A 22,103-nucleotide genomic window follows, 5' to 3' on the forward strand; every position below is an offset into this window, starting at 1 on the left:
ATTGCTAACCTGAGCGATGTCTATCCAGCGCTGGATGATGCGCGCTCTGACGTGCGGCCGAATCTGCCGATGTTTGAGCACCGTGCTGACCACACAGGCTGCTACAGCGTTGAACTGAGTGATGGTGGCGCGGATGGTGGGAGCACAGTGCTTGTTGTGCTTCTTATCCCTCTGAGACCAGATGGAGCCGAGGCAGTGGTGGGGCACAACTTTTTTAAAAAGCAACTGACACCAAAACACAAAACAAACCAGACGTTAGCAGGAGGACTCGTGGACGCAGCCTCCACCTGCCTTTTCTTTCACTCACTGCATCCATGTAGGTCAGCTGCTCAGCCACCACGTCCGTCTCAAACGACATGAAATCTTCCTGGACCTCGATCTCCACTTCCTCCTCCTCCCCCAAGCAGAAGGATGTGTTGCCATGGAAACCAGCTAAAAGCAGGCATGCACCAACGTTAAGACCTTGAAGTGCTATTGAATTTGAGGAATATTTCCAACAGTTGAGTAATGTCTCAGAAAACACACACCGTCCACGTCATCCATGCTGGTCTGACCCTGCAGCTGCTCCAGCAAACTCTCAGCCCGTCTCACACTCTCTGAGCCTGGCAGAACCGTGCGCAGATACTCCATCAGCCTGTGCAGACAGGGGTAGTCTGGAGGCTCCTGGAAATCCTCGGGACATTGGTCGAGCCAGGCGCGGAGGATGGAAGCCAACACACTGGGAGAGATGATGGGGAGACATTTGAGAACGTGTGGTAAGACAACAACACAGCTGAGAGCGAAAAATCACTGTTCATGCACATAGAAAACAATATGTCTCACTTTCTGATGGCTCCATTGGTTCCAGAGCTTTGGCATCTCTTCGTGCCCTGTTGGTTTTCCTCCACATTCCCATATCTGGAAAGGAATAAAAAGAAACCCCTTCACATAAGTTTGTTCTTTTATGCTTTAAGAAATGGACCAAGTCTCAGTTCTAGCTGACCTGTCGAGCAGTAGCTGCAGCACAGTCTGTGTGCTGGCAAAAGCCCTGTAGGTAGAGAGGAAGATGGAGGTGTAGGTGAGGTCGTTGTCCCCAAACGCTGTGAGTAAGGTCTCCACCAGACGCTCCAGTGTTCCGGCTCGAATACTGCGGATCTTGCAGGTTTCCAGCTGGCTCACAGTGTGGCCCGGAGGCAGGCGATCACCTTCAGCCTGAACACAGACACAAAGATTTGTTCACTGTTGTCGTGAATTGTTCACCGAAGTCACTGTTTTTAACATCACAACTATTCGTGACTATTCTATCTTAAGCAAGTTGATTGGACAGTCCATCTATCTCCATCCGTAACCATAACAAATAACGTTTTTCTAAGCTTCTACATGACCTACATGGCTAATTTTTGTTCAGATTGAAGTACGACCCTTAGTGGTTACAGATGATGTGACATTTTGGAAATATATGATACTGAGTGACAATAAATCATGTTATAAATACAGAAATCTGTAGTCCACCCAAAGAGATTTACATCAAATTTAAAGCCAGTTCTCATTAGTGAAGGCTATAAAACCAGAAATAATTTAACTAGAAAAAAAGGAGGTGCCCATACATTTGGACATACTGTATCCTTACAAATTTCTTCCAAGCCTTTAGAGTGTGAGTGATCATTATGTTACCATGATCAGGATCACTGATCAGATACCTGCCAATTGCTGACAAAGAGGATATTATTGGTGTATTATGGAGGTTTGCACACTTCGTTCTCTTGTTATCCATGTTATAAAAAAAGTTAGGGATCGATTGTCCCCAGCAACGTTAACGAAAGGTTCAAACAGCAGTAAACAAACACAATGAAAAACAAAGAGAACCAGAAGAAAAAGTGAGTACAATCTGATTTCATCCCGGGACCATTTTCCCAGATGTGTCCGACTATTGTGTCAACAGGGTAATAAACTGAGTTGTTACAAAACAGGCATGGGAGGGGGGGGGGGGCAGGATAAGAGGTGGCCCCGACAGAGAGAGAGAGAGAGAGCAAGAGAGAGAGACACCTGGGTGAAGTTAGTACGCTACAACAGGAAAAAGCTCCAATCTGCTTTTAATCACAGCGAGGCCCCTCCACCCTCCTTTAGACAGAGGAGGACAGCAGCAGAGCAAACTACTCCCACCACCTTCTGATAAAGAGCTAATGCCTATTTATCTTTGTGAGGTGATCTGCAGTACAATTAGTAACACAAGCAGCACTCTCACACTGCACACTAAATACACACACTTAGCAACCAAATCCACCCACCCATCAACCAGACCCAGTGTGGGCCACAGCACTGACTATAACTGCTTTTCTTCAGACAGACAATCAACTGTTTATAGTAATTATACTCGTGTTTCAATAGGGACTAGTCATCATTCTGCTGCACTCTATAGACACAACTGTAGAAAACAAACACATTGTTCTAAGTAGCACAAATGTAGCTTTTGCTCAATGTTAGTGCTGTGTTTACCCACAAAGCTGTTATCTATCATTTTTATCTATCAGGGTCGAGGAGGGATAAATGAAATTTAAAAAAATCAAGTTAATTTTCAGTTTCCCAAATCATGTCATATCATATGATGAAGATGCCATTTTTAAAGTAAAAATACGTATGAGGACGGTGATGTGTTTATGACTTCCACCTGTAGTTTTTCTAGCCCAGGCTAAAATGTCTTTGGAACCTTACTCTGATGTCATTTTTGACATGGCAAAACATGGCTGGTCATTTACAAAAATCTCTGCACACTATGACACCAAAGTGGGGTGGAAGAGCTTTTGTCTTTTGTTGTTTTGAAAAACAATGTACTGATCCATGTCCAACGGCACGTCCTCAAACGCGCTCTTACTTTGAAAAAACGGCAACTTCTGATAGCACAGTATGAAAAAATGGGCTTTTTTTTTTTTTTTGTGTTTCTGTTTTCTAACATTTCAAGTTTTTGTTTTAGAATTTAAAATAACATGTTTTCAAAGTTGTTTTTATCCCTTCTTGACCCTGATAAAGAAAAAGGCCTTGAAAATCAATCTTATTTTTTCATTTTAAGATGAAATAAAACAACCACTCATGTTGATGTTTTTCAATATATTTCTCTGAATGCAAAAATCAATGAGCAAAACATACACTGACTGTAAACCCACTAAATCTGCTGAGAGAAAATCCCAGTATCTAAAGTTAAACCATAATACTTCAATAATATCATGCGAACAAATGGGGAAGGAACAGCTACATCTCAAATTTGGCAAGGAAAAGTTTGAGGTTAAAGAAAGGCCTTTATTCTCTTTACTGTCAAACATGGTTGGGAAACACTGCACAGGAGAGCGCTTTCTTTTCTTGGCAGCGGATGGATTCAGGAAATCACATACTTTGGCTAAACAGTCCATGTCTGGTGGAACTGTTGATTTTCAGCCGTCGCGTTAAAGGTGTTGTTTAAACCGGGAGAATTTACGGTCAAATGTTGCAACAACTGAAGCTCCAGAGGGGAACAACAGAGAAAGACGTTGTGCGATTCTTAACAGTGAATATGACGTGTTCTGTTGAAAAGATCAGCGAGCACTGCAGACAGCTTTAATCCTGTATGGCAGAGACTGTTCATTTTACTAGTCTGAACTCAAACTTTTATCACAGTAAGAGTCAGAGTGAGTGGAAAAAGCAGTAGAATTTTGTCCTCTTCTTTGAAGGTATGATCAAGACTCACCCCCAGCCATCGTGCTCCCTTGTTGGCCGCCTGTTGAATCTGAACCCTCTTTAGCGTCACATTGTAGATGGCTCCTTCTTCCACTTCCTCCCCCCAGTCCTGCACTGAGCTCTGAAAGAGGACAGCACAACATTGGTTATTAAATGAAACTACAGCCATCTCTGGAAATCCCCAAGCTGTGGGGCTGTCTGCCAAATAGCAAGAAGTAACTTTCTTAAACTTTGGCTGCTTAAGTAAACAAAAAGACAGAGTCAAAAACACAGCTTTGAAAAACACGAAGAAAAGAAGTGCAGTAAAACTATTAAGAATGACCGACACCCTCCCCAACCCCCACCACAACCACAGCCTGCCAGGGCTCACTCCCTCCTACTCTTTTATTCCCCATCCATCTCTTTCACCATGGCCCATCTCTGTGCAGCTGAGGGCTACAAGATCAAATGCTTTCTTGAAACTCAGTCGAGCTGCAGATAAGAGTCAGAATGGATGGCCTTCTCTGCTATAGGATTATCTAAGTTCTTGATTATGAAAAAGTGTGACTCAACAGCAAAGCCACATTGAAATCCACGCTTGTGCTGGTCATGCAGAGCCATGGCTGGACAATCTGTGTCGTGTCTGTTGCCGCTCCTATAACTCACTCCCAGTCCAGTTCGTAAACACAGAGGAACAGAAATCGGCTCACACGTCTTATGCAAGCAGAAAACAAGATTAGTTAGGACATCAACAGACGCCGAAGAGAGACAGGGAGACGGGAAAGTCTAAATGAGCACCAACAGGCCATGTCTTCTCACGCACATACACACATCAGAGGCCATTATCGCTCTCACTTTCTTTTCCACAGCTCAATGCAAAGTCCAGGCTATTCCTCAAGCAGGAGCTGCCAGCAAAAAGATCAAAGGTCAAAGTTGGCGTCAAAAAGGCTCAATGGGAGGTCAGAGGCACCCTCTCACGACTCGATAATTTTTGGTTTGAAAAAGCAACATGTGATCTAGAAATAGAGAAAAGGCTCAAACGACAATAAGGCAAAAGTAAAAATAAAGAAAAGAAAGGCCAGTAAAAATAATTCTATCTGGAGGAGGAAGCCAACTTGCAACACACTGCTTTGGCCTTGGAGTTGTCTACTTGTATATCACGTCTCCAACCTCTCTGTCTCTCTCCTTGTCACCCAAGGTTGATGTTGGTAGACTGGCTGGGAGGCAAACTGGCACAGAGACAGATAAAATACATCAGTGCATGAGTCATGGCGTCCACACACACTCCCAAAACAATAGTGGGAGCTCTGTGCAGGCCGGCCCGAGCTGCTGAGTTCACAGTCTGCAACACAGAGTGACCCACAGAGCACAAGATGGTTTATTACAACAACAACAACAACAACAACAAAGAAAAGTGTGATCTTTGGGAAACGTTTGTTGAGCTGAAACGAAAATAAAAGACAAAATAACATCATTTGGTAAATAACAAATAAATAACTAACTGTGGGATGTAGAGGCATTCAAACACAAATCCATTAAAAAGATGCATAATATGAGTCGGGCTACAGATTGAGGGTGAAGTGTGGTTGACAGTGCAATGATGTGGGCCTTCCACAGAGAAGCAGCATCTTATCTTAGATGTTAATCTGCACATCAACGTGGATGGTGTGAAACTCCAGCCAATGAGATAAACACAGGAGATGTGTTGAACCTGCCATACTGATCTGTGACCTAATCTGTACCTTTCCACGACAAGCCAGGAGTCAGGCACAGTCACGAAAAAGGGGGAGGAATCGATTTTTCCCCCCCTACTGCTGGATGTGGAGGTACTCAAACTTTGCGCATCATCTTTACGCACAACATATGTGGGTTAAACTGGGTTTAAATCCGAGCAGAAACAATTAAAACTCCATGTTAAAATACCCCCCACCCCTCCTTAACCGTTATCCGCTACTTTCCCAGGAATAAAGACACCCCCCCCCCATCCCTCCCTCCATCGGCCCCCGCTCTTCCTCTACCTTCCACCCGCAAACAACACAGCGCACCATATGAGCTTTACCATCTTAGTTTTCCAGGCGAACTTCATGGTGAGCGTTTCTTTCATGATCCGGGAGCAGCATGAGACCTGGAGAATATACTATAATCCAACGACCAAATGTGACGAAGCAGTATTCCCAGATGGAGACGCAGGGGTAAAAATCCCAGATAGTGGAGAGAAAGGTTCCGTTTCCTTTTCTTTTCCTTCACAACACAAACAAACTGTTCAGCCTGTCTGTCTGTCTGTCTGTCTGTCTGTCTGTCCGTCCGTCAGCAGGCTGTCCTTCAGCTGAATGACCAAACTCCTCCTGCCCGCACTTACACACTGCAATATAAACTCCTCCTCCCTCTACACCCCCCCCCCCCCCCCCCCCCCCACACACACACACACACACACACACACGCACACACACTGCGTCGAATCCCGCTTTTGCAACACAAGTGTCTTGCCTTGAAAAAACATGAGAATGACTAATGTTATTTAATGTCTGTAATTTCATGTGAATATGAATGGTATTTGACTAATTTAGCATATATTAGTATATTTACTTAAAGCATATAAATACACTTTAAGTTGTTCCACTTTAGCACGTAAAAACATACTAAATACATGAATTAAATATTCGAACTTTTTATTTATTTATTTTTATTACAATTTATACATATTTAGTACAAATTTAGTTGTTCCAAAACAGCATGTTTTATGTTAACTAATCATAGACACCCGAAGTGTATTGATGATTACTGTGGCGTCAAGTACACAAAAATATGCTCAATTTTAGTACACCTAATACATTTATGGCAGTGGCTATCCGTACGGTGGCCGTATCAATATACGGGCATTCTATCCGTATGCAGTGCCCCTCATTGGCCAGTTTCGGTCACGTGACTAAGACTAAACCTTACCCTAAACCTAACCCTAAAAAATGTTGCGATATACACCTTTTCGAGGTGACTTCATCATCCGGGACATTTGCCTTAGCGACGCCCTTTGCCATTTTAAGGGGGGTTTACATTTGCCTGACAACCGCTATTTACGCTATTTACCAGCGGGCAACACAAAGATTTTACTCAATGTTGTATGAATATTTCAGCAGATTAGAGCCAAAGGCCAAGCACAGATATGAAGGGAAGATACATCTGGTTGGTTTGGAATCATGTCCATACCAAGCACCTCAAGGTTCATGGAAAAACGACCCAACAACATGGCCAGATCTCCAATGGCCTGATATTTACGAGTAGCTCAGTAACAGCACTGGCGTCTACATAATGGAGAAGAAGAGGACTTACAAAAGCTTTGATGCATATATTTTCTTTAAGATAGGCTTATGTACGTGTTTTTGTGTCTATATAGGCCTGTGTCATCAGGTTAATTGGCTCGTTGCGCGATGTGGCTACGCTAGGCTAGCGCCGCTAATAATATAATAATAATAATACAGCCTAAATTAAAACATAAATGGGTATATAGAGCACATTTTTTTATTTAATATACTTACAGTTCATATACAAGTCAACGCATTGCATATTTACTGTTAATTTCACTTTCCTTTCTTCATGTTAGACATATAGCCATAAACACTTCAGTTATTACTGAATAAATTACAATTTAAATGTAGGCTAATTCATAATCAATGTCATAAAATCAGTCAGGAAGAAATTTGATCCCCAAAATACACAACCTACCATTAACAAAATGTCTACTGCAAACATACGACCACTTAGATTTTGGGCTCCATGTAGTTCCATCTACGTTTGTTCGCCTCAGTGCTTGGATCCATAATTTCCATTCCTGGCCTTTTTCTGTCGGTATTCTGTAAAAGTCTATCTTTTCCTTCAGCCAGGCGTGGTTATGACAGGCAAATGATTACTACTCTTAAAATGGCGGCGCTGACGTCACGCGAATAGGTGTATAGGGTTATAACCTACCGGTAACCATAAACCTAACCCTAACCATAAGACGTTACGTACGTGTACTTTGGTAAATGTACCAATAGCACCGGGGTTTGTCTGTACGGCAACCGTACAAATAGACACTTTCTACATTTATTTTTCACCCAGATAAATTCTTTTCAGGGTTTCCTCACAACTACTCAAGTTAATTCTTACGCTCGTTCCCAAAAATGTTTTACAAAAAGTTAAGCATATCTCCATATTATTTTAACGTTAATTCAACATGTAGATTATATCTGAATAGAGTAAAATATAATATCTAATATATAATAAAATAAAACAATAAAACACATATATAATCTTTTTTTTAAAACAAACTTAGACATTTTCCTGTGCAACATGCATTTCACAACATGCAAAGTTTCTTTCAAAATAAAAGACTAGTCCAACATGAGAGACATTAGGTATTTATTTATTTTTGACCAGCTGTCCACGACCCACCCAATACAGGTTCGACTCACTTTTGGGTCCCGCCCCACCAGTTGAGAATCGCTGCTTTATGTCATTTCTTTGGCAAATAGTAAATTTGTTGCAAAATTTCAAACTAAAAGCTATTTTTCTATAATTATCTGAAAGCTGGCAGCTTTGAGGTAGAAATTAAAAAAACAAAACTATCAGAACACTGAACTACTGAAACAAATCAAACGTTTACTCTAAATAGGGAGTAAATGAATAAACAATGAAATATAACAATAAAAAGGTGTGAATAATGGCATTTTAGTATTTAATAAAAAAGAAAATAATTCTATAATTTCGGTTTTCTGTATGAAATAGTTAAAAAAATAATACGATTTACAATAATGCAGATTGTTTAAAATACATTTTCATGAAAAACATTGATACAACTAACCATGACATAAATGTAAATGGTACTTTAGCTAATTGGGCTGATTTGGGGCCAATGTAAAGTGAAACTTACACTATGGGGTTGTCGCCTCTAGTAGTTTTTGTGGGTTAAACGTATATTTAACGAATGTTATGATGATTGAAATTTTCCCTATATAGTGTGCAGCAGCTGCAGCCTCTTGGTCACAGGGTGGGACAATGCGAGGAAGGCTGTAGATGCCGTCACTGGTACTGTGCATGGTCAGTGAGTGGAGGAAAGAATGGAGTGAGTGTGAGAGAATGGACAGCTCTGTTCGACTTGTGAATGTCTTTGCACACGTACTCAGCTGCCCACTGCTGTGAATAAACACAAAGCTCTGAATCAAGAGGCAGTTCTCAGAGTGCTCCTTCTCTGTGTGTAAATGTGTGTGTGCTAAAAACATCAAAAAGTGAGCAAGGAGAGCTTCCTACATTCACAAGTTCATTAATCCCACTGATAAATGCCAAACTACTCATGTAGGGTCACGAGGGCTGTTAGGAGGAAATAGTGGGAACAATATGATGATTATTGTATGGGATAAAGTTAGCAGGGTTGGGCTTGATTATAATTGTAATTGTTCATTAATTACAATTATGAAATAATTATCATTTCTAACCCTAACCCTAAAATGATAATAAGAAAACATGTTGCCGCTTTGTAATTGTGATTGGCGTATGAAAAATTGTCATTTATAATTTAATTAAATGCAAACCTGTGGAAACATGTTACACATATATAGTTAATAATTATTAAAAGAGGTTTTATATTAAGTTTAACTGTCATTTCGCTTCAGGATCAATTTACCATTTTTAAATATACAGTAAATCTAGCAGTATAGTGACACAAAAAGACTAAATATATTAATACCAATATCTTCATTGATTAGGAAGCCTAGCAAAGTAACCAAGAGATGAGAAACTAATTAGATGACAGATAATATTTTTTAGTGTATTTTACAGCTGATTCAAGACATAGGTCAAATTGACCTGTTAGCATTAGAGATGCTAACAGAAAGCTAAAGTTCTACGGGCTTATTTATTAAAGGCTCAGGAATTGTGATTAATTGTAATTGAACTATAGTAATTGAGAAATGAATTGTAACTGACTTTCAGTGCAAAATAATAAAGCAGTGGCTACCCATACGGTTGCCGTATCAATATACCGACATTCTATCCGTACGCAGCGCCGCTATTTGGCCAGTTTAGGTCACGTGACTAAGTCTTACTCTAAACCTAACCCTAAAAATTGTTGCGATATTGGGTTATAACCTAACCCTAACCCTAAGACGCTACGTACTTGTACTTCGATAACCGTACCAATAGCACCGGGGGTTGTCCGTACAGACACTTTCAAATAATAATTTGTAATTGGAAAAACATACCAGTAACTGTAATCATAATTGAGGTGTATATGAACATGGATATATACTGAAAGTAAGAGCTATGGGACCCTCGTGACTGTGGGTGCATGTCTATGTTTGTTCAATCTATTTCCCAAAACATGCTACGAGACTCAATCGTCACCATTAGCCTCACAGACTCTCCCACACGCGGTGTACCTTTGACGCAGAGAAACCCGAGGTATTCATCCCTGTCAGTGTTTCTGATCACGCACTTTCTGCTGACTCAGCATCATGCAGCACATCTGGCAAGGGTCCAGTTCCCAGACCAAGCTGCCCCGGTGTTCACTTGGTTCTTCTGAATTCTGGGAAGCCCACAAAGTCAGTGGGAAGGTTGTGACCTCTGTGACCTTCTGTTCAGCCCTCGGGGAAATCCTGGTGTAGGTCCCACAGTGCAAGAGATGTCATACCTTAATGCAAACAAGACATCCAGTACTGCTGGGGTCTGAGTGTGTACTTACTTCAACTTTGAAATCCTCAAAAATCAAATAAATGTCTTGACTAAAGAGGCATCGGTATCGAGAAGGTTCTGCGTTGTGACGTAGTTAAAACCTCTAGGTAAGATTAAAGGTTCAATAAACTCTAGATAGCTGTCTTTTAATCTATGTTGGTCAAGTCCCTTCAGATAAACTTAGATTGAACCTTTGGAATACACACTGCACTCAATTACGACAAGATTGATGACACTGTCATGCGTGTACGTTGAATGGGAGGTCAGCCTATCAGCTTTATAGAAAAATGTAACAGAGATAAAGAGCCAATTCCTCCCAAAGCTTTTCCAGATTTCCCCTATAATGCTTTACATTCAGCCGTCGTACACAGGCAAATAAAATCCTGTACAATTTAAAGCAGTCTTAAAAACAAAAGATTAAAATCTCAAATTTATGGCACGTCTTATTGGTTTCCAGTGTGTAGTGCTGGTAGTTTGTTATTTTCAGTGCAGGTTGTTTTTCTGTCTAAAGGAAGATTTGTTGAAGCTTTGATTTTCAAGCACACTGCACTGTGATGTGCTGGGTGAGACCAGGGTTCAGATTTACATACAGGTTCATAAAAATGTGCTATAGCTGCACTGCAGCATGAAATTTGAATACGTTTTGTTGGGTTGGTTCCTTAAAGTTGATTTACGGAGTTTCTGAGAAATCTATGTTTATGTATGATTCTTTTGAAATGCGAAAAAAAACCTAACTCGTCTTTTACTATGGTCTACTGCCGGTGGTCATTCATATACATTAGGGATGTAACGATTAATCGTAAGGCAGTTAAAAATCGATTCATAGGTATCACGGTTGATATCAATTTTCTGAAAATTGAATCGCAGTACTTTTGTATAGGCGGCGGGCGGAGTCTGCTAATACTTACTTTCTGGCCGCCTTCTACTCTTAAATATGTTAATAAATGATTCATTACCCCTTTAGCACCAAAAGAATATCTGTAATATTACTTGAATATCTGTAAAAGTCACGTTTTTCTATTAGCTCTGTCTGCTAGCATAGCTTCTCTTCTTCACTGCAAGAATTTCTGCATGCCAACCGACCACTGTATTACCAGCGCCCTCTGCTGGTCCAAACAAATATGACGTAAATCAGTGTAATCACGGTTTTTTTTTTTTTTAAAGTCTAATTGTTAAGGCACAAAATACATTTTCAGTTGCACTTTTAAAAAGAAAAAGAACTATTATGCAGTTTTGCATTGTTTATTATAGAACCAGAATTTAAATTAATAGGCTTCATTTTCATTTCTATTATTCCTTTATTTATTTCATTCAAGATTTATTTTTAGTTAAATTGCATTGTTTTGAATAGTTTATCAAGGGATTCTTTTGACAATAAAATATAAAAGGAAAATAATACAGTATTTTCTAGTTTGTCTACAGTCCCATTTTGTAAAATAAATCGTGAGAGAATCGTATCGTGAACCCAGTATCGTGAATCGAATCGTATCGGGAGTTGAGTGAATCGTTACATCCCTAATATACATTAATGTATATAAGTCCCTCCTTCGTCCTATAGACCCCTATACAAATGGAAACAATCGCAGAGTGCGCCCAGCCAATAGTCTTCAACTTCCTGTTTTTGAGTCTGTCAATCAAAGTGAATGCAAAACTGTGCAGGGAAACAAGGCCACGCGTCACAACAGCAAACATGTAAATATGATTTTGGCTCTTACCTGACCCATAGACTTATCATCTCAACACTTGAAACCCACTTGCTTTCATCCAGATCAGATCTAAATTGCACATCTCATCGCAATTCTTTGAACATTTGGGAATGTCCATACATTTGGACCTATTATATAGTATAGTTATTACAGCAATGGGGATATAACGGATTCATCCATCCATTCATTTTCTGACCAGACATAATAATTCCAGCAAAATTATTTTTTAATAATATGTTAAGGTTTCATTTATTCAGACAACTGTTCAAAAAGAAGACAAAAAGAATCTTGCTGGAATTATTACGCGGAAGTCGAGGAAACATCAAAGCGATCAGCAGACGACTCTGGGGAAGACTGGCAGTTGACAGTCGAAACATGTCAGGAGATCAAGGTGGATTTCCTGACGAACAGTTGTCTGAATAAATGAAACCTTAACATGTCTTTTTCTGACCCGCTTGTTCCTTTTTTCAGGGTTGGTGCATATCTCCAGCTCCTATTGGGTATTAGGCAGGGGTACACCCTGGACAGGACGCCAGTCCTTCACAGTGCAACACACAGACAAACAAATCCTCACACTCACATTCACACCTATGGTCAATTTAGAGACTCTAATGAACCTAACAGTCATGTTTTTGGATAGTGGGAAGAAGCCAGAAGACCCGGAGAAAACCTGCGCAAGCACAGGGACATGCAAACTCCACACAGAAAGGACCCAAGTGTCCACCCCAGGGCTTGAACCCAGGACCTTCTTGCTGTGATGTGGACGTGCTAACCACTAAGTACCATGTGCTCCATAACTGATCCAGATAACTGCAAATATCTGGCAAAGAGGAAATTTGGTGCTTGTAGGAGGCTCTTGCTTATCTATCTATCTATCTATCTATCTATCTATCTATCTATCTATCTATCTATCTATCTATCTATCTATCTATCTATCTATCTATCTATCTATCTATCTATCTATCTATCTATCTATCTATCTATCTATCTATCTATCTATCTATCTATCTATCTATCTATTCATTCATCCAATCAAGACTGACCAGTTTTCAACTCACATCACATTTTGCTAACTGGGTAATAACTTTAACTGCAGTGTCATAGTTACATTGCTTCCTTTAATTAATCTAAGTTTGTTTTTTTACTGTAAGTGTCAGATTGTTTGTGCACTTTTGTGAAAGTTTCAATACTTTGTTGATTAAAAACTTGTCGTCTATAACTGTTTTTTCCTGTATGGAGTCCCAGGGGAGCCTATCCTAGCAGACATAGGGCGTAAGGCAGTGTAACTTGACAGAGATAAGTTAGGGCCACCAGTGGGACTTGAACCCACAATCCCTGCACTGAGAGAGGCAGCAATGCTTACACTGCACCACAGAGTGACCTGGTTTAAAAAACTTATCAGTGTAATTTGGGTCAGTCGTCAACCTAAATTTTCCTTCCTATTGGAAAACCGGTATTGGAAAGGAAAACCACAGTATTTTACAAGAGAGAACTTTTTCAAAAAGTCTTTCCATAATCAAAGCTCCGAAAATCCCATTCCTCTCGGTGTTCCACAGTCAGACGTACAGTACCAACAGAAGGGGACAAAAACAGGAGGAGTGCCGCTCGCTCTGTTATTGCACCACAGTGGGGAAAAACGCACATTCCAGGAAATCTCCCACTTCCTGCCTCCAGCTTTCTGACTCCAGCAAGGCTGCTGTCCTTATACCTGAAGCCTCTCTGGCCCATTGAGGAGAGGAAAGAAGCAGGGAATGGGAAACCCAAGACATGCAAATTTAGGGAGAAAACAACGGAGTAACCCGAAGCACATCAAAGAGTTGTGATTCCCAAAAATATAACACCAAGTATCAAAGGAAACACTGTACAGACTAACTTGAAGGGGTTTCATGTTTGTTAACTGATATTTCTTATCATACAATCTTACTAATACCACAAATACTATTTACAGAGTGACTAACTATAAGGTCAGTGTGAAGGGCTGGGACGTTATGTAAAATCAGTCAATTATAAGTGATCTTTGTATTTTATTTTATTTTTATTTTCTTATTTTTTTATTTTCTTATCTTGTCTGCATATGTTATCAAAGGTTTTCACTATATATGTTGCAATCTTTTTTCCGACAGCAATAAGCCTATGCATGTTTTATTATTGCCAAAAATTTAGGTTAGGGTTTCATATGCAGACAAGAAAAAAACAAAAGAAGTGATCTCTGTATAAGAAGGTAAAACACACCTATACCAGTTCAACAATACAGGTAGGTAGTAACAGTTTTAGCTGACAAACACTTCTACAGCAGTGGTTTTTAACCTTTTTGAGCTCTGGGTCCAGGTTTTTAGGTACTAAGCGACAATTATAAACATGATAGTGATTTATCTAATTGATCTCAAACTTTAAATCTAAACCACAAAACTAAGTCCACTTGTAGTTTAACAAGCAAAACCTTGTAAAAAAACAATAAATGAGGCTTTGTAATCCTCACAGGGACATGTATTTGTCAACTACGGAAACACTTGGGATGACCTGGTGTGACACCTGGGGGGTCGGGGGGCTTGCCCCCCCCACCCCCGGAAAATGCTATATGGTGGCTTTTGGTGCATTATATTAGTGTAAATGTGTCTATTTTGTAGCACTTCACTTAGCAAGATTTATTTTCCCACCTAGTTTTTGTTTGCATGATGCATTTACAAGTTGAAATCTTGTATCCATGATAATGATGACAAAGAATTGAGCATCTTTATCAGTTTCCAGTTGAAAATGTACCAACTTATAGTAGTCCTCTGTAGAATGCTTGTTTTGTGTGGTTTGCTTGTAGTTGGTTTTGGTAATATATTTAGTTGTATCAATGCACATTAATATTCATAGTATAACACAAGCACATTGTTATTCCCAATGTATCTTACATATACCCTTACATTTGTGATTTTAATTCATGATTCATGATGATATTGATCATGAATGTTTAAAAAAAAATAAAATAAAAAATACATATTCAATTCCATAAATTTGGTTTGTGAATTATACTTACCAGCAACTATTTTCTTTGGTGAATCTTTCCTAAAAATAATGTTCATTTAATTTAGTTGATTTCAGTAATGTTGTGAATGTTAAGATTTATTGTATTATTGGGTAAATGTTTAGAGAGAATGATTGTCTCTGAGTCTATAACCGCATTTAGCGGTGCTAGTAAGGGACACAGAGTGATTTGTTTTCCAGTTTTTTCTTTAATAAAGGTTTATAGTCTTTTGATATTCAAAGATGTCAGATATGCCTGTGGGTAAGAAACACTGTTCTGTGAAGGAATGAACTGGTAGACAGACTATTGTGATGCAACTAAAGGCTGTTGCATCCAAAGAAAACGTGGTTTCATCAATTCGTTGGAATCTGACGGCTGCTCTTCCTCACATGTCGACTCTTCCTTTCAAGCAGTGTGAGGAGTGTGTCTCAAAGTGGAAAGTTTATTTTCTCTGGAAATTTGGGGAAGATATTTCCTGGTAACTTATCAGGAATACACGTCTCTCCTCATTTTTTGGGATACATTTTCTTGTTTTATGCGTGTTAAGTCATCTGTGCACAGGAATACATGGATTTACAGACACTTTTATTTCATCAGTGTGAGGTGTGTTGTTTTTCATTTAAAACATGTTTTCTGGGAGAGGGCAGAGTAACATGTGTATCCCAATTCTGTTTTAGGCAGCATGAAATCAAGAGGGTTGAATTTAAGGCAGGACTGGACGAGGGGATCAGAGAAGCACAGAAACAAATATTAAAGTCTGTGAAGGCTTTCGTTTTACTTTTTTCTCTCTTTGTTTCTGTTCAAACAGTCATAATAAAGCTCTGTCTGCTTTCCTTCTCTCTCCCTCTCATCTCTTATGTCATGTCCCTGCTCCCCTTGGATCTATTGTGGCTCTTGTTAAGCTCTCGCTCTCTTTTCTCTTTCTCTCCCTTAAGGGATGACATCATTTGTTTCCAGTAATTGTCCAAGCCCCCTCCTCCTCTTTATCTTCCTCCTCCTCCTCCTCCTCCTCCTCCTCCTCCTCCAAACTCAAAACAGATTAATATAGTTTGGCAGGAAACGTAGCACAGAAAAGGTGTTTCTTTTAGCACTAACTATAACAATTCTTTCCTCTTTAAGAGTTCGAGAACAACTTGTTTTTAAACCTCCATATGGGATCGGGTGGACCGTTAATCCAAAGCAGGGATAATCCACTCCTGAGCTACGATGACTCAGATGCTTGCTCTTAAGGTATTGTCAGGTATCTTCAACTGACAACGGAGCAAAAAGTCCCTGTAAGTCCCCCTCCACCAAGTGGCCCCCTAAACTGAACCCACAGCCCCTCCACCACAACCAACAACAAGACCTAAGCCTTGGCTAAGCCTTGAATGAATCGGTCTGGACTGGCTCGGCTGTCTGTCTGACCCCACACCCCACCCCACCCCACCCCACACCGTGGTAATGAGAGCTGGACCATCTGTTGCCTAACAAACATATGCACCTCCAAAGTTGTCTACAAAAGCAACACATTGCATCCATCGAACTAGGAATTCACTGATGGCAACTGAGATGTAGCATAACACAACACAAAAAGATACTAATCTATCTCATCTATAAAGCGTCTACTATATGGATCGTAAATGGGACATGTCGGGTACTTACAGGTGATTGAAAGGTCAATGGACACTGTTAAAAGGAAGTGCTACAGGGTAAATAAAAATTATTGTGAGTATCAAGTTGGGCACAATAGTTGAGGTTGCTAATTCAATGCATGCTCCATTAGTATAGCTGGTTTTACTCCGGCTTCCACCCATCCCCCTTACTAACTTACATCTGAATAACTAAAATCTCTATAAGATCTAAGATGATCAAGGGAGTGAAAGTTTGTGCAACTGTTATTGTCTGTCTTACCCAATCAGTCACCCTCATCTCAAGCCAGGCAACCCTGTATGACTTAGTGTGATAGAGAATGTAGAAGCTGCAAATCAATGATGACATATCTACCAACAAATGATCTACCTGTAATAAGTGGTGGATTCTCGGTTTCATGGTGTGTTTTAATCTGATAAATATATTGCATTTGTAAAACAAACAGATTGTAACATGTAGTTTAAGTGTTTATAAGATACTGCTATGAAATGCTAAAACCTAACATTAGCATGAAGCTACGTAGAATGGTGAACATTGCAGTAAGTGTAAATGGCGACTTCTATTAAACTTTTTTTTGGATAACATGATACTACAGCACATAATAAGCAAAAGTAGCCCATTTACCCTTGATACCAACTAATACTGCCTTGTCCACCCTCTGGTAGCCTAATCTATTGTAAAATAAATGAATAAATTTAGTTCTGCTATTTGCTCTGGCCTGCAGCAGAGCTAAACTTGGATTAAAGTGTGAAACATTCATTGAGGAAGCGAAACTGCGTATGTGATGCCCATAACAACGCACACAGTAGCTGCAACGACGGGAGAAAAACACAGCAATACAAAAGCAAGCATTGACGGGAATTATGTTTCAATAACACTGCCTTAAAGAACAGGAATATACTGCCTGAGCTACAGTAAATAGACAGTTGAAGGATAAAATCACATTAGGTTGGCCCTTGGTCAAATACAGGATGTGCTTCCTGTGCTAAAGTTAGCGTATTTCTCGATAGCTTAGTGACCTTAGCAGAGCTATTGTTGTTAGCAATCTGCTGACATAAAGATTGTGTGAGTGCTGACGGCTCATTATGAATTACTAGACTGCAGCTGACCCCAGCTTTATTCACTAATGCCCCACACGCACCGAGCTTGATCTTAGTCATGCGTCATGGCTAATGCCGTGTGTTTTGGCTTGAGCGGGAAAAGGAATAGAAAGTTTGAGCGGATGTGTGTGTTCTGTGGTGACACACACACAACCACACACATAGAAAAAAAAAACAAAAAAAAACACCAACCCACTTCAAAGCACACACATGCACACCACCAACACCCACTGCCTTATGGTGCAATGGGTTTCTGCTCCAGTTGATTTAGCTGTTGTTGTGGTGTTGATACTCTGGGATGGACAGTTGGGTGACACTGACAATGCCTGCTGTATTGACTTTTCGCACCAACCCTGTTATGTGACCTGATTAGGCCCAAGAGCACAATATAGACCTCCGAAGCCTACAGGCAACTAGACAACTTGACTTGAGAGCATAAATGCATGCTAGTGAAATAAAGGTTTACCTTGAAACAGTTTTTTATGTTTAGGAAAACTGCGGTCTGGTAGTTTGCAGGTCGTGTAATTGGAGATAAATACTGTGCAGCTATGAAAGAGGTCAAGTTTACTCTTGAGCCTTGGGTTGTCTTTCAAATCATCAATATAAGTTGGATTTTGATCCATCAGTACATCCGCAAACTTTATTTTTTAGCATTTGATGTTACCTTTGTCCAAGAAAAAAAACATCTAAGGTCATGAAAACTAGTCTTACCCAGAATGGTGACTCTGGTGAAATTATCAACATGTTGCCAAGTCATCAAAACATATGAAACATTGAAACGTCACTGAGCATCAACATGAACTGTGAACTTCTCCATTCGGAAGGACAAGAAAGAGGAAGAAATACTGTTTATTCAGCTTTTTGACTTTCTGTCAATGGAAAGCGCACCATCATCAAGATTTTCAATCCCCCGCCCTCGTCTAATTTGTCCTTGTTTTCCCTGAAAAAAGTCACTTCTGTGTTTTCAGTGCACGAGCTGATGAAGTGTTTGAACTGTCTCTCTAGATAGTGTGATTGACTGAAGGAGGAGAGCATAGACCAGGGATGGGCAACTGCTATCACAGCAGGGCCGAAAAAATTCGATTGTCTGATCCAAGGTCCACATTATCAGCATTCATGCCAGTATTAAGAATAACGACCAATCAGAGCATTAACACGGGAAAGAACAAAGGGTTTTTGTTGTTGTTGCTTTTTTGTGAGTTTTTATTCAATTTGTGTGTTTTTGTAGTCATTTCATGTGTTTTTTTGAGTCATTTTGTGTATTTATCTATAATTTTGGGAATTTCTGCTGGCATTTTGTGTATTTTACGAGTCATTATATATGCATTTTTTTATTGCTTGTGTGTTATGTTTGCATTTTGTTTATAGTCAATCAGTGCCTTTTTGGATCTTTTTCAGTTCTTTTGTCATGTGTAATTGTTAGCGTGTGTTTCTTTGGTGTTGTTTTGTATATGTGTTTTGTATATGTGAGGTGGTTGTTTTGTGTTTCTGATGTCCTTTTTTGTGTATTATGAGTGTTTTCTGTGTATTTTTGGATTTTTTTTGTGTTTTGTTATGTGGTTTTTTAGTTATTTTGTGTATTATGTTGGGCTTCATATTACTTCAAATTTTTTGAATTACAATTTTTGGTGGATTTGTCTTGGGGGGCCGCACGGAATTAAACCGAGGGCTAATTCTGTAATTATATATGCTGTAAAATATGACAAGTTATTTACACCTCAGCAGACTCTCCATGTGTTTGACCTAAACTGTGGACCTGGCAGCTGGAGATTACAGCACGTAATCAGACCTTTTCCTGCTTTAATGACACATGGTTTCATAACATAGTGGAAGACTTTGACAGTTATGAAAGAGAGAAGGAAAGAACAACAACAAAAAAACTTGAAACCATTTGCACAGAGCACCCCAATACAAATGTGTGGCAGCCCAACAGCCACTATATTTTCATTCCCATTTTTCCACAATGAGGTCATGGGAAGCTGGATTCTGGATTCTGTCCCCGCTGACCAACCAATTCCTAACTTTACCCCTGCTGATAACTGAAAAGATTCGCTTTGCCATGAGGAAAACAGACACTCTAGTCTTGACTCAAAATGACCTCAATGCCTTGTTGGGTTCAAGCCAGGAACTGTGTTGCAATGCAAACCAGAATACCGCTTCTTATGTTTTTGTTGTTTATCCTAATCAAACAAATGTTCTCTGCATAGCGATGCAGATCATTAAAGAATACTTTTATGGCCCTCCCTTTTCACAGCATGTACAACAATCAGCACTGTTGTAACCTGAGCATTCAGAGGTTGAGTGCCTGTAAAGTAAATTAACCTCCCTGCAAACAATGAGCGGAAACACATTGGCCAGGATGTCAGGTCAGCAGCAAAAGGGGGAAGATCTTCCATAGCTTGGATGTTTTTTAATTCCATCAACATTTTTCTATCTATTTGGTATTAAATAAAAAAATACAGTGAATGCTGTAGAAATGTAGTTTTTTGTCATTTTTTGTGCCTTACTGCTTTCTTAGCCGTGTTTAAGTATGTGCATTGTATTTGAAGTAGTTTTTAGGGTCTAATGATGGTCTTAACTCAATTTTTTTTATGAAATTTTTAAAAAAATATGCCTTTAGTTTTTTGTCATTTTTTGAGCCTTACTGCTTTCTTAGCCCTGTTTAAATATATGCATTATATTTGCAGTAGTTTTTAGGTTCTAATGATGGTCCTAACTCAATTTTTTTTTTTTTTAATTTTTGAAAAAATATGCCTTGCTATAGCCTTACTTTCGATTTTGGGTGATTTTTTTTTTTTTTTTTGTGCCTTAATGCTTTCTTAGCCCATTTTAAGTATGTGCATTAAATTTGCATAAGTTTTTAGGTTCTAATGATGGTCCTAACTCAATTTTTTTTTTTTGGAATTTTTGAAAAAATATGCCTTGCTATAGCCTTACTTTTGATTTTGGGTGATTTTTGTTTTTTTTGCCTTACTGCTTTCTTAGCCCTGTTTAAGTATGTGCATTGTATTTGAAGTAGTTTTTAGGGTCTAATGATGGTCTTAACTCAATTTTTTTTATGAAATTTTTAAAAAAATATGCCTTTAGTTTTTTGTCATTTTTTGAGCCTTACTGCTTTCTTAGCCCTGTTTAAATATATGCATTATATTTGCAGTAGTTTTTAGGTTCTAATGATGGTCCTAACTCAATTTTTTTTTTTGAAAATTTTGAAAAAATATGCCTTTAGTTTTTTGTCATTTTTTGTGCCTTACTAGTTTCTTAGCCGTGTTTAAGTATGTGCATTATATTTGCAGTAGTTTATAGGGTCAAATGGTGGTCTTAACTCCATTTTTTTTTTTTTTTAATTTTTGAAAAAATATGCCTTGCTATAGCCTTACTTTTGATTTTGGGTGATTTTTGTTTTTTTTGCCTTACTGCTTTCTTAGCCCTGTTTAAGTATGTGCATTGTATTTGAAGTAGTTTTTAGGTTCTAATGATGGTCCTAACTCAATTTTTTTTTTTAAATTTTTGAAAAAATATGCCTTGCTATAGCCTTACTTTTGATTTTGGGTGATTTTTTTTTTTTTTTTTTGTCATTTTTTGTGCCTTTCTGCTTTCTTAGCCCTGTTTAAGTATATGCATTATATTTGCAGTAGTTTTTAGGTTCTAATGATGGTCCTAACTCAATTTTTTTTTTTTTAATTTTTGAAAAAATATGCCTTGCTATAGCCTTACTTTTGATTTTGGGTGATTTTTGTCTTTTATGTCTTACTGCTTTCTTAGCCCTGTTTAAGTATGTGCATTATATTTGCAGTAGTTTTTAGGGTCTAATGATGGTCCTAACTCAAAAATGTAAATCAAGTTTGGGAGTTTATGGTAATAATCATCAAATATCAAAAGACTCTGTTCATCCTGTGCTTAGTAACACTGACGAACCATTACATTGGCATTCTTTTGGACTATTAAAAATATGATTGAATTGCCTTTTGTATTTTAGTGTTTATTTCAAAACTTGATGATTTATTTTACATTACTTATTTACATTTAGGTTACTTAATGTGGGATGATTACTTGGGATGATTACTTTTTCTGGACACCTTTGTGCTCCTTTGGATTTCTAATGTGGTCACAATCCTCCCAGTTGAGCCTTTATGTGAGTTCACACAACCAAACTTCCTCGGTCTGAACCCACTGACTTCCCCCTTGGAAGGTCATGGTGGATGGAATTCAGCATTTTCTTTTTGCTAAATCTTCTAATTGTGATACAATGAGTTGTATTCAATATTGTGTAACAATCAGAAGAAAGTT

The 22,103-nt window shown here is 38.9% G+C and overlaps 1 protein-coding gene across 4 annotated transcripts in view; it reads right to left on the reverse strand.

The window, feature by feature from the left end:
• rgl1 (ral guanine nucleotide dissociation stimulator-like 1) overlaps positions 1-22,103 on the reverse strand; it is a 34,661-nt gene that overhangs the window by 10,848 nt on the left and 1,710 nt on the right. For 2 of the 4 annotated variants that reach the window (XM_028444603.1, XM_028444604.1), the window contains exons 1-7: positions 5,726-6,005; positions 3,698-3,808; positions 983-1,191; positions 823-897; positions 528-718; positions 308-432; positions 10-225 (exon numbers count right to left, since the gene is read on the reverse strand). In XM_028444603.1, coding sequence (XP_028300404.1) covers positions 10-225; positions 308-432; positions 528-718; positions 823-897; positions 983-1,191; positions 3,698-3,808; positions 5,726-5,770 — 972 coding nt within the window. In that variant the 5' untranslated portion in view covers positions 5,771-6,005. Of the gene's footprint in view, positions 1-9; positions 226-307; positions 433-527; positions 719-822; positions 898-982; positions 1,192-3,697; positions 3,809-5,725; positions 6,006-22,103 lie in introns of those variants that run through there. The other 2 variants (XM_028444601.1, XM_028444602.1) reach the window with 1 other exon arrangement.

The sequence above is a fragment of the Gouania willdenowi genome, chromosome 4 (assembly GCF_900634775.1).
Source record: "Gouania willdenowi chromosome 4, fGouWil2.1, whole genome shotgun sequence".
NCBI lineage: Eukaryota > Metazoa > Chordata > Actinopteri > Blenniiformes > Gobiesocidae > Gouania > Gouania willdenowi.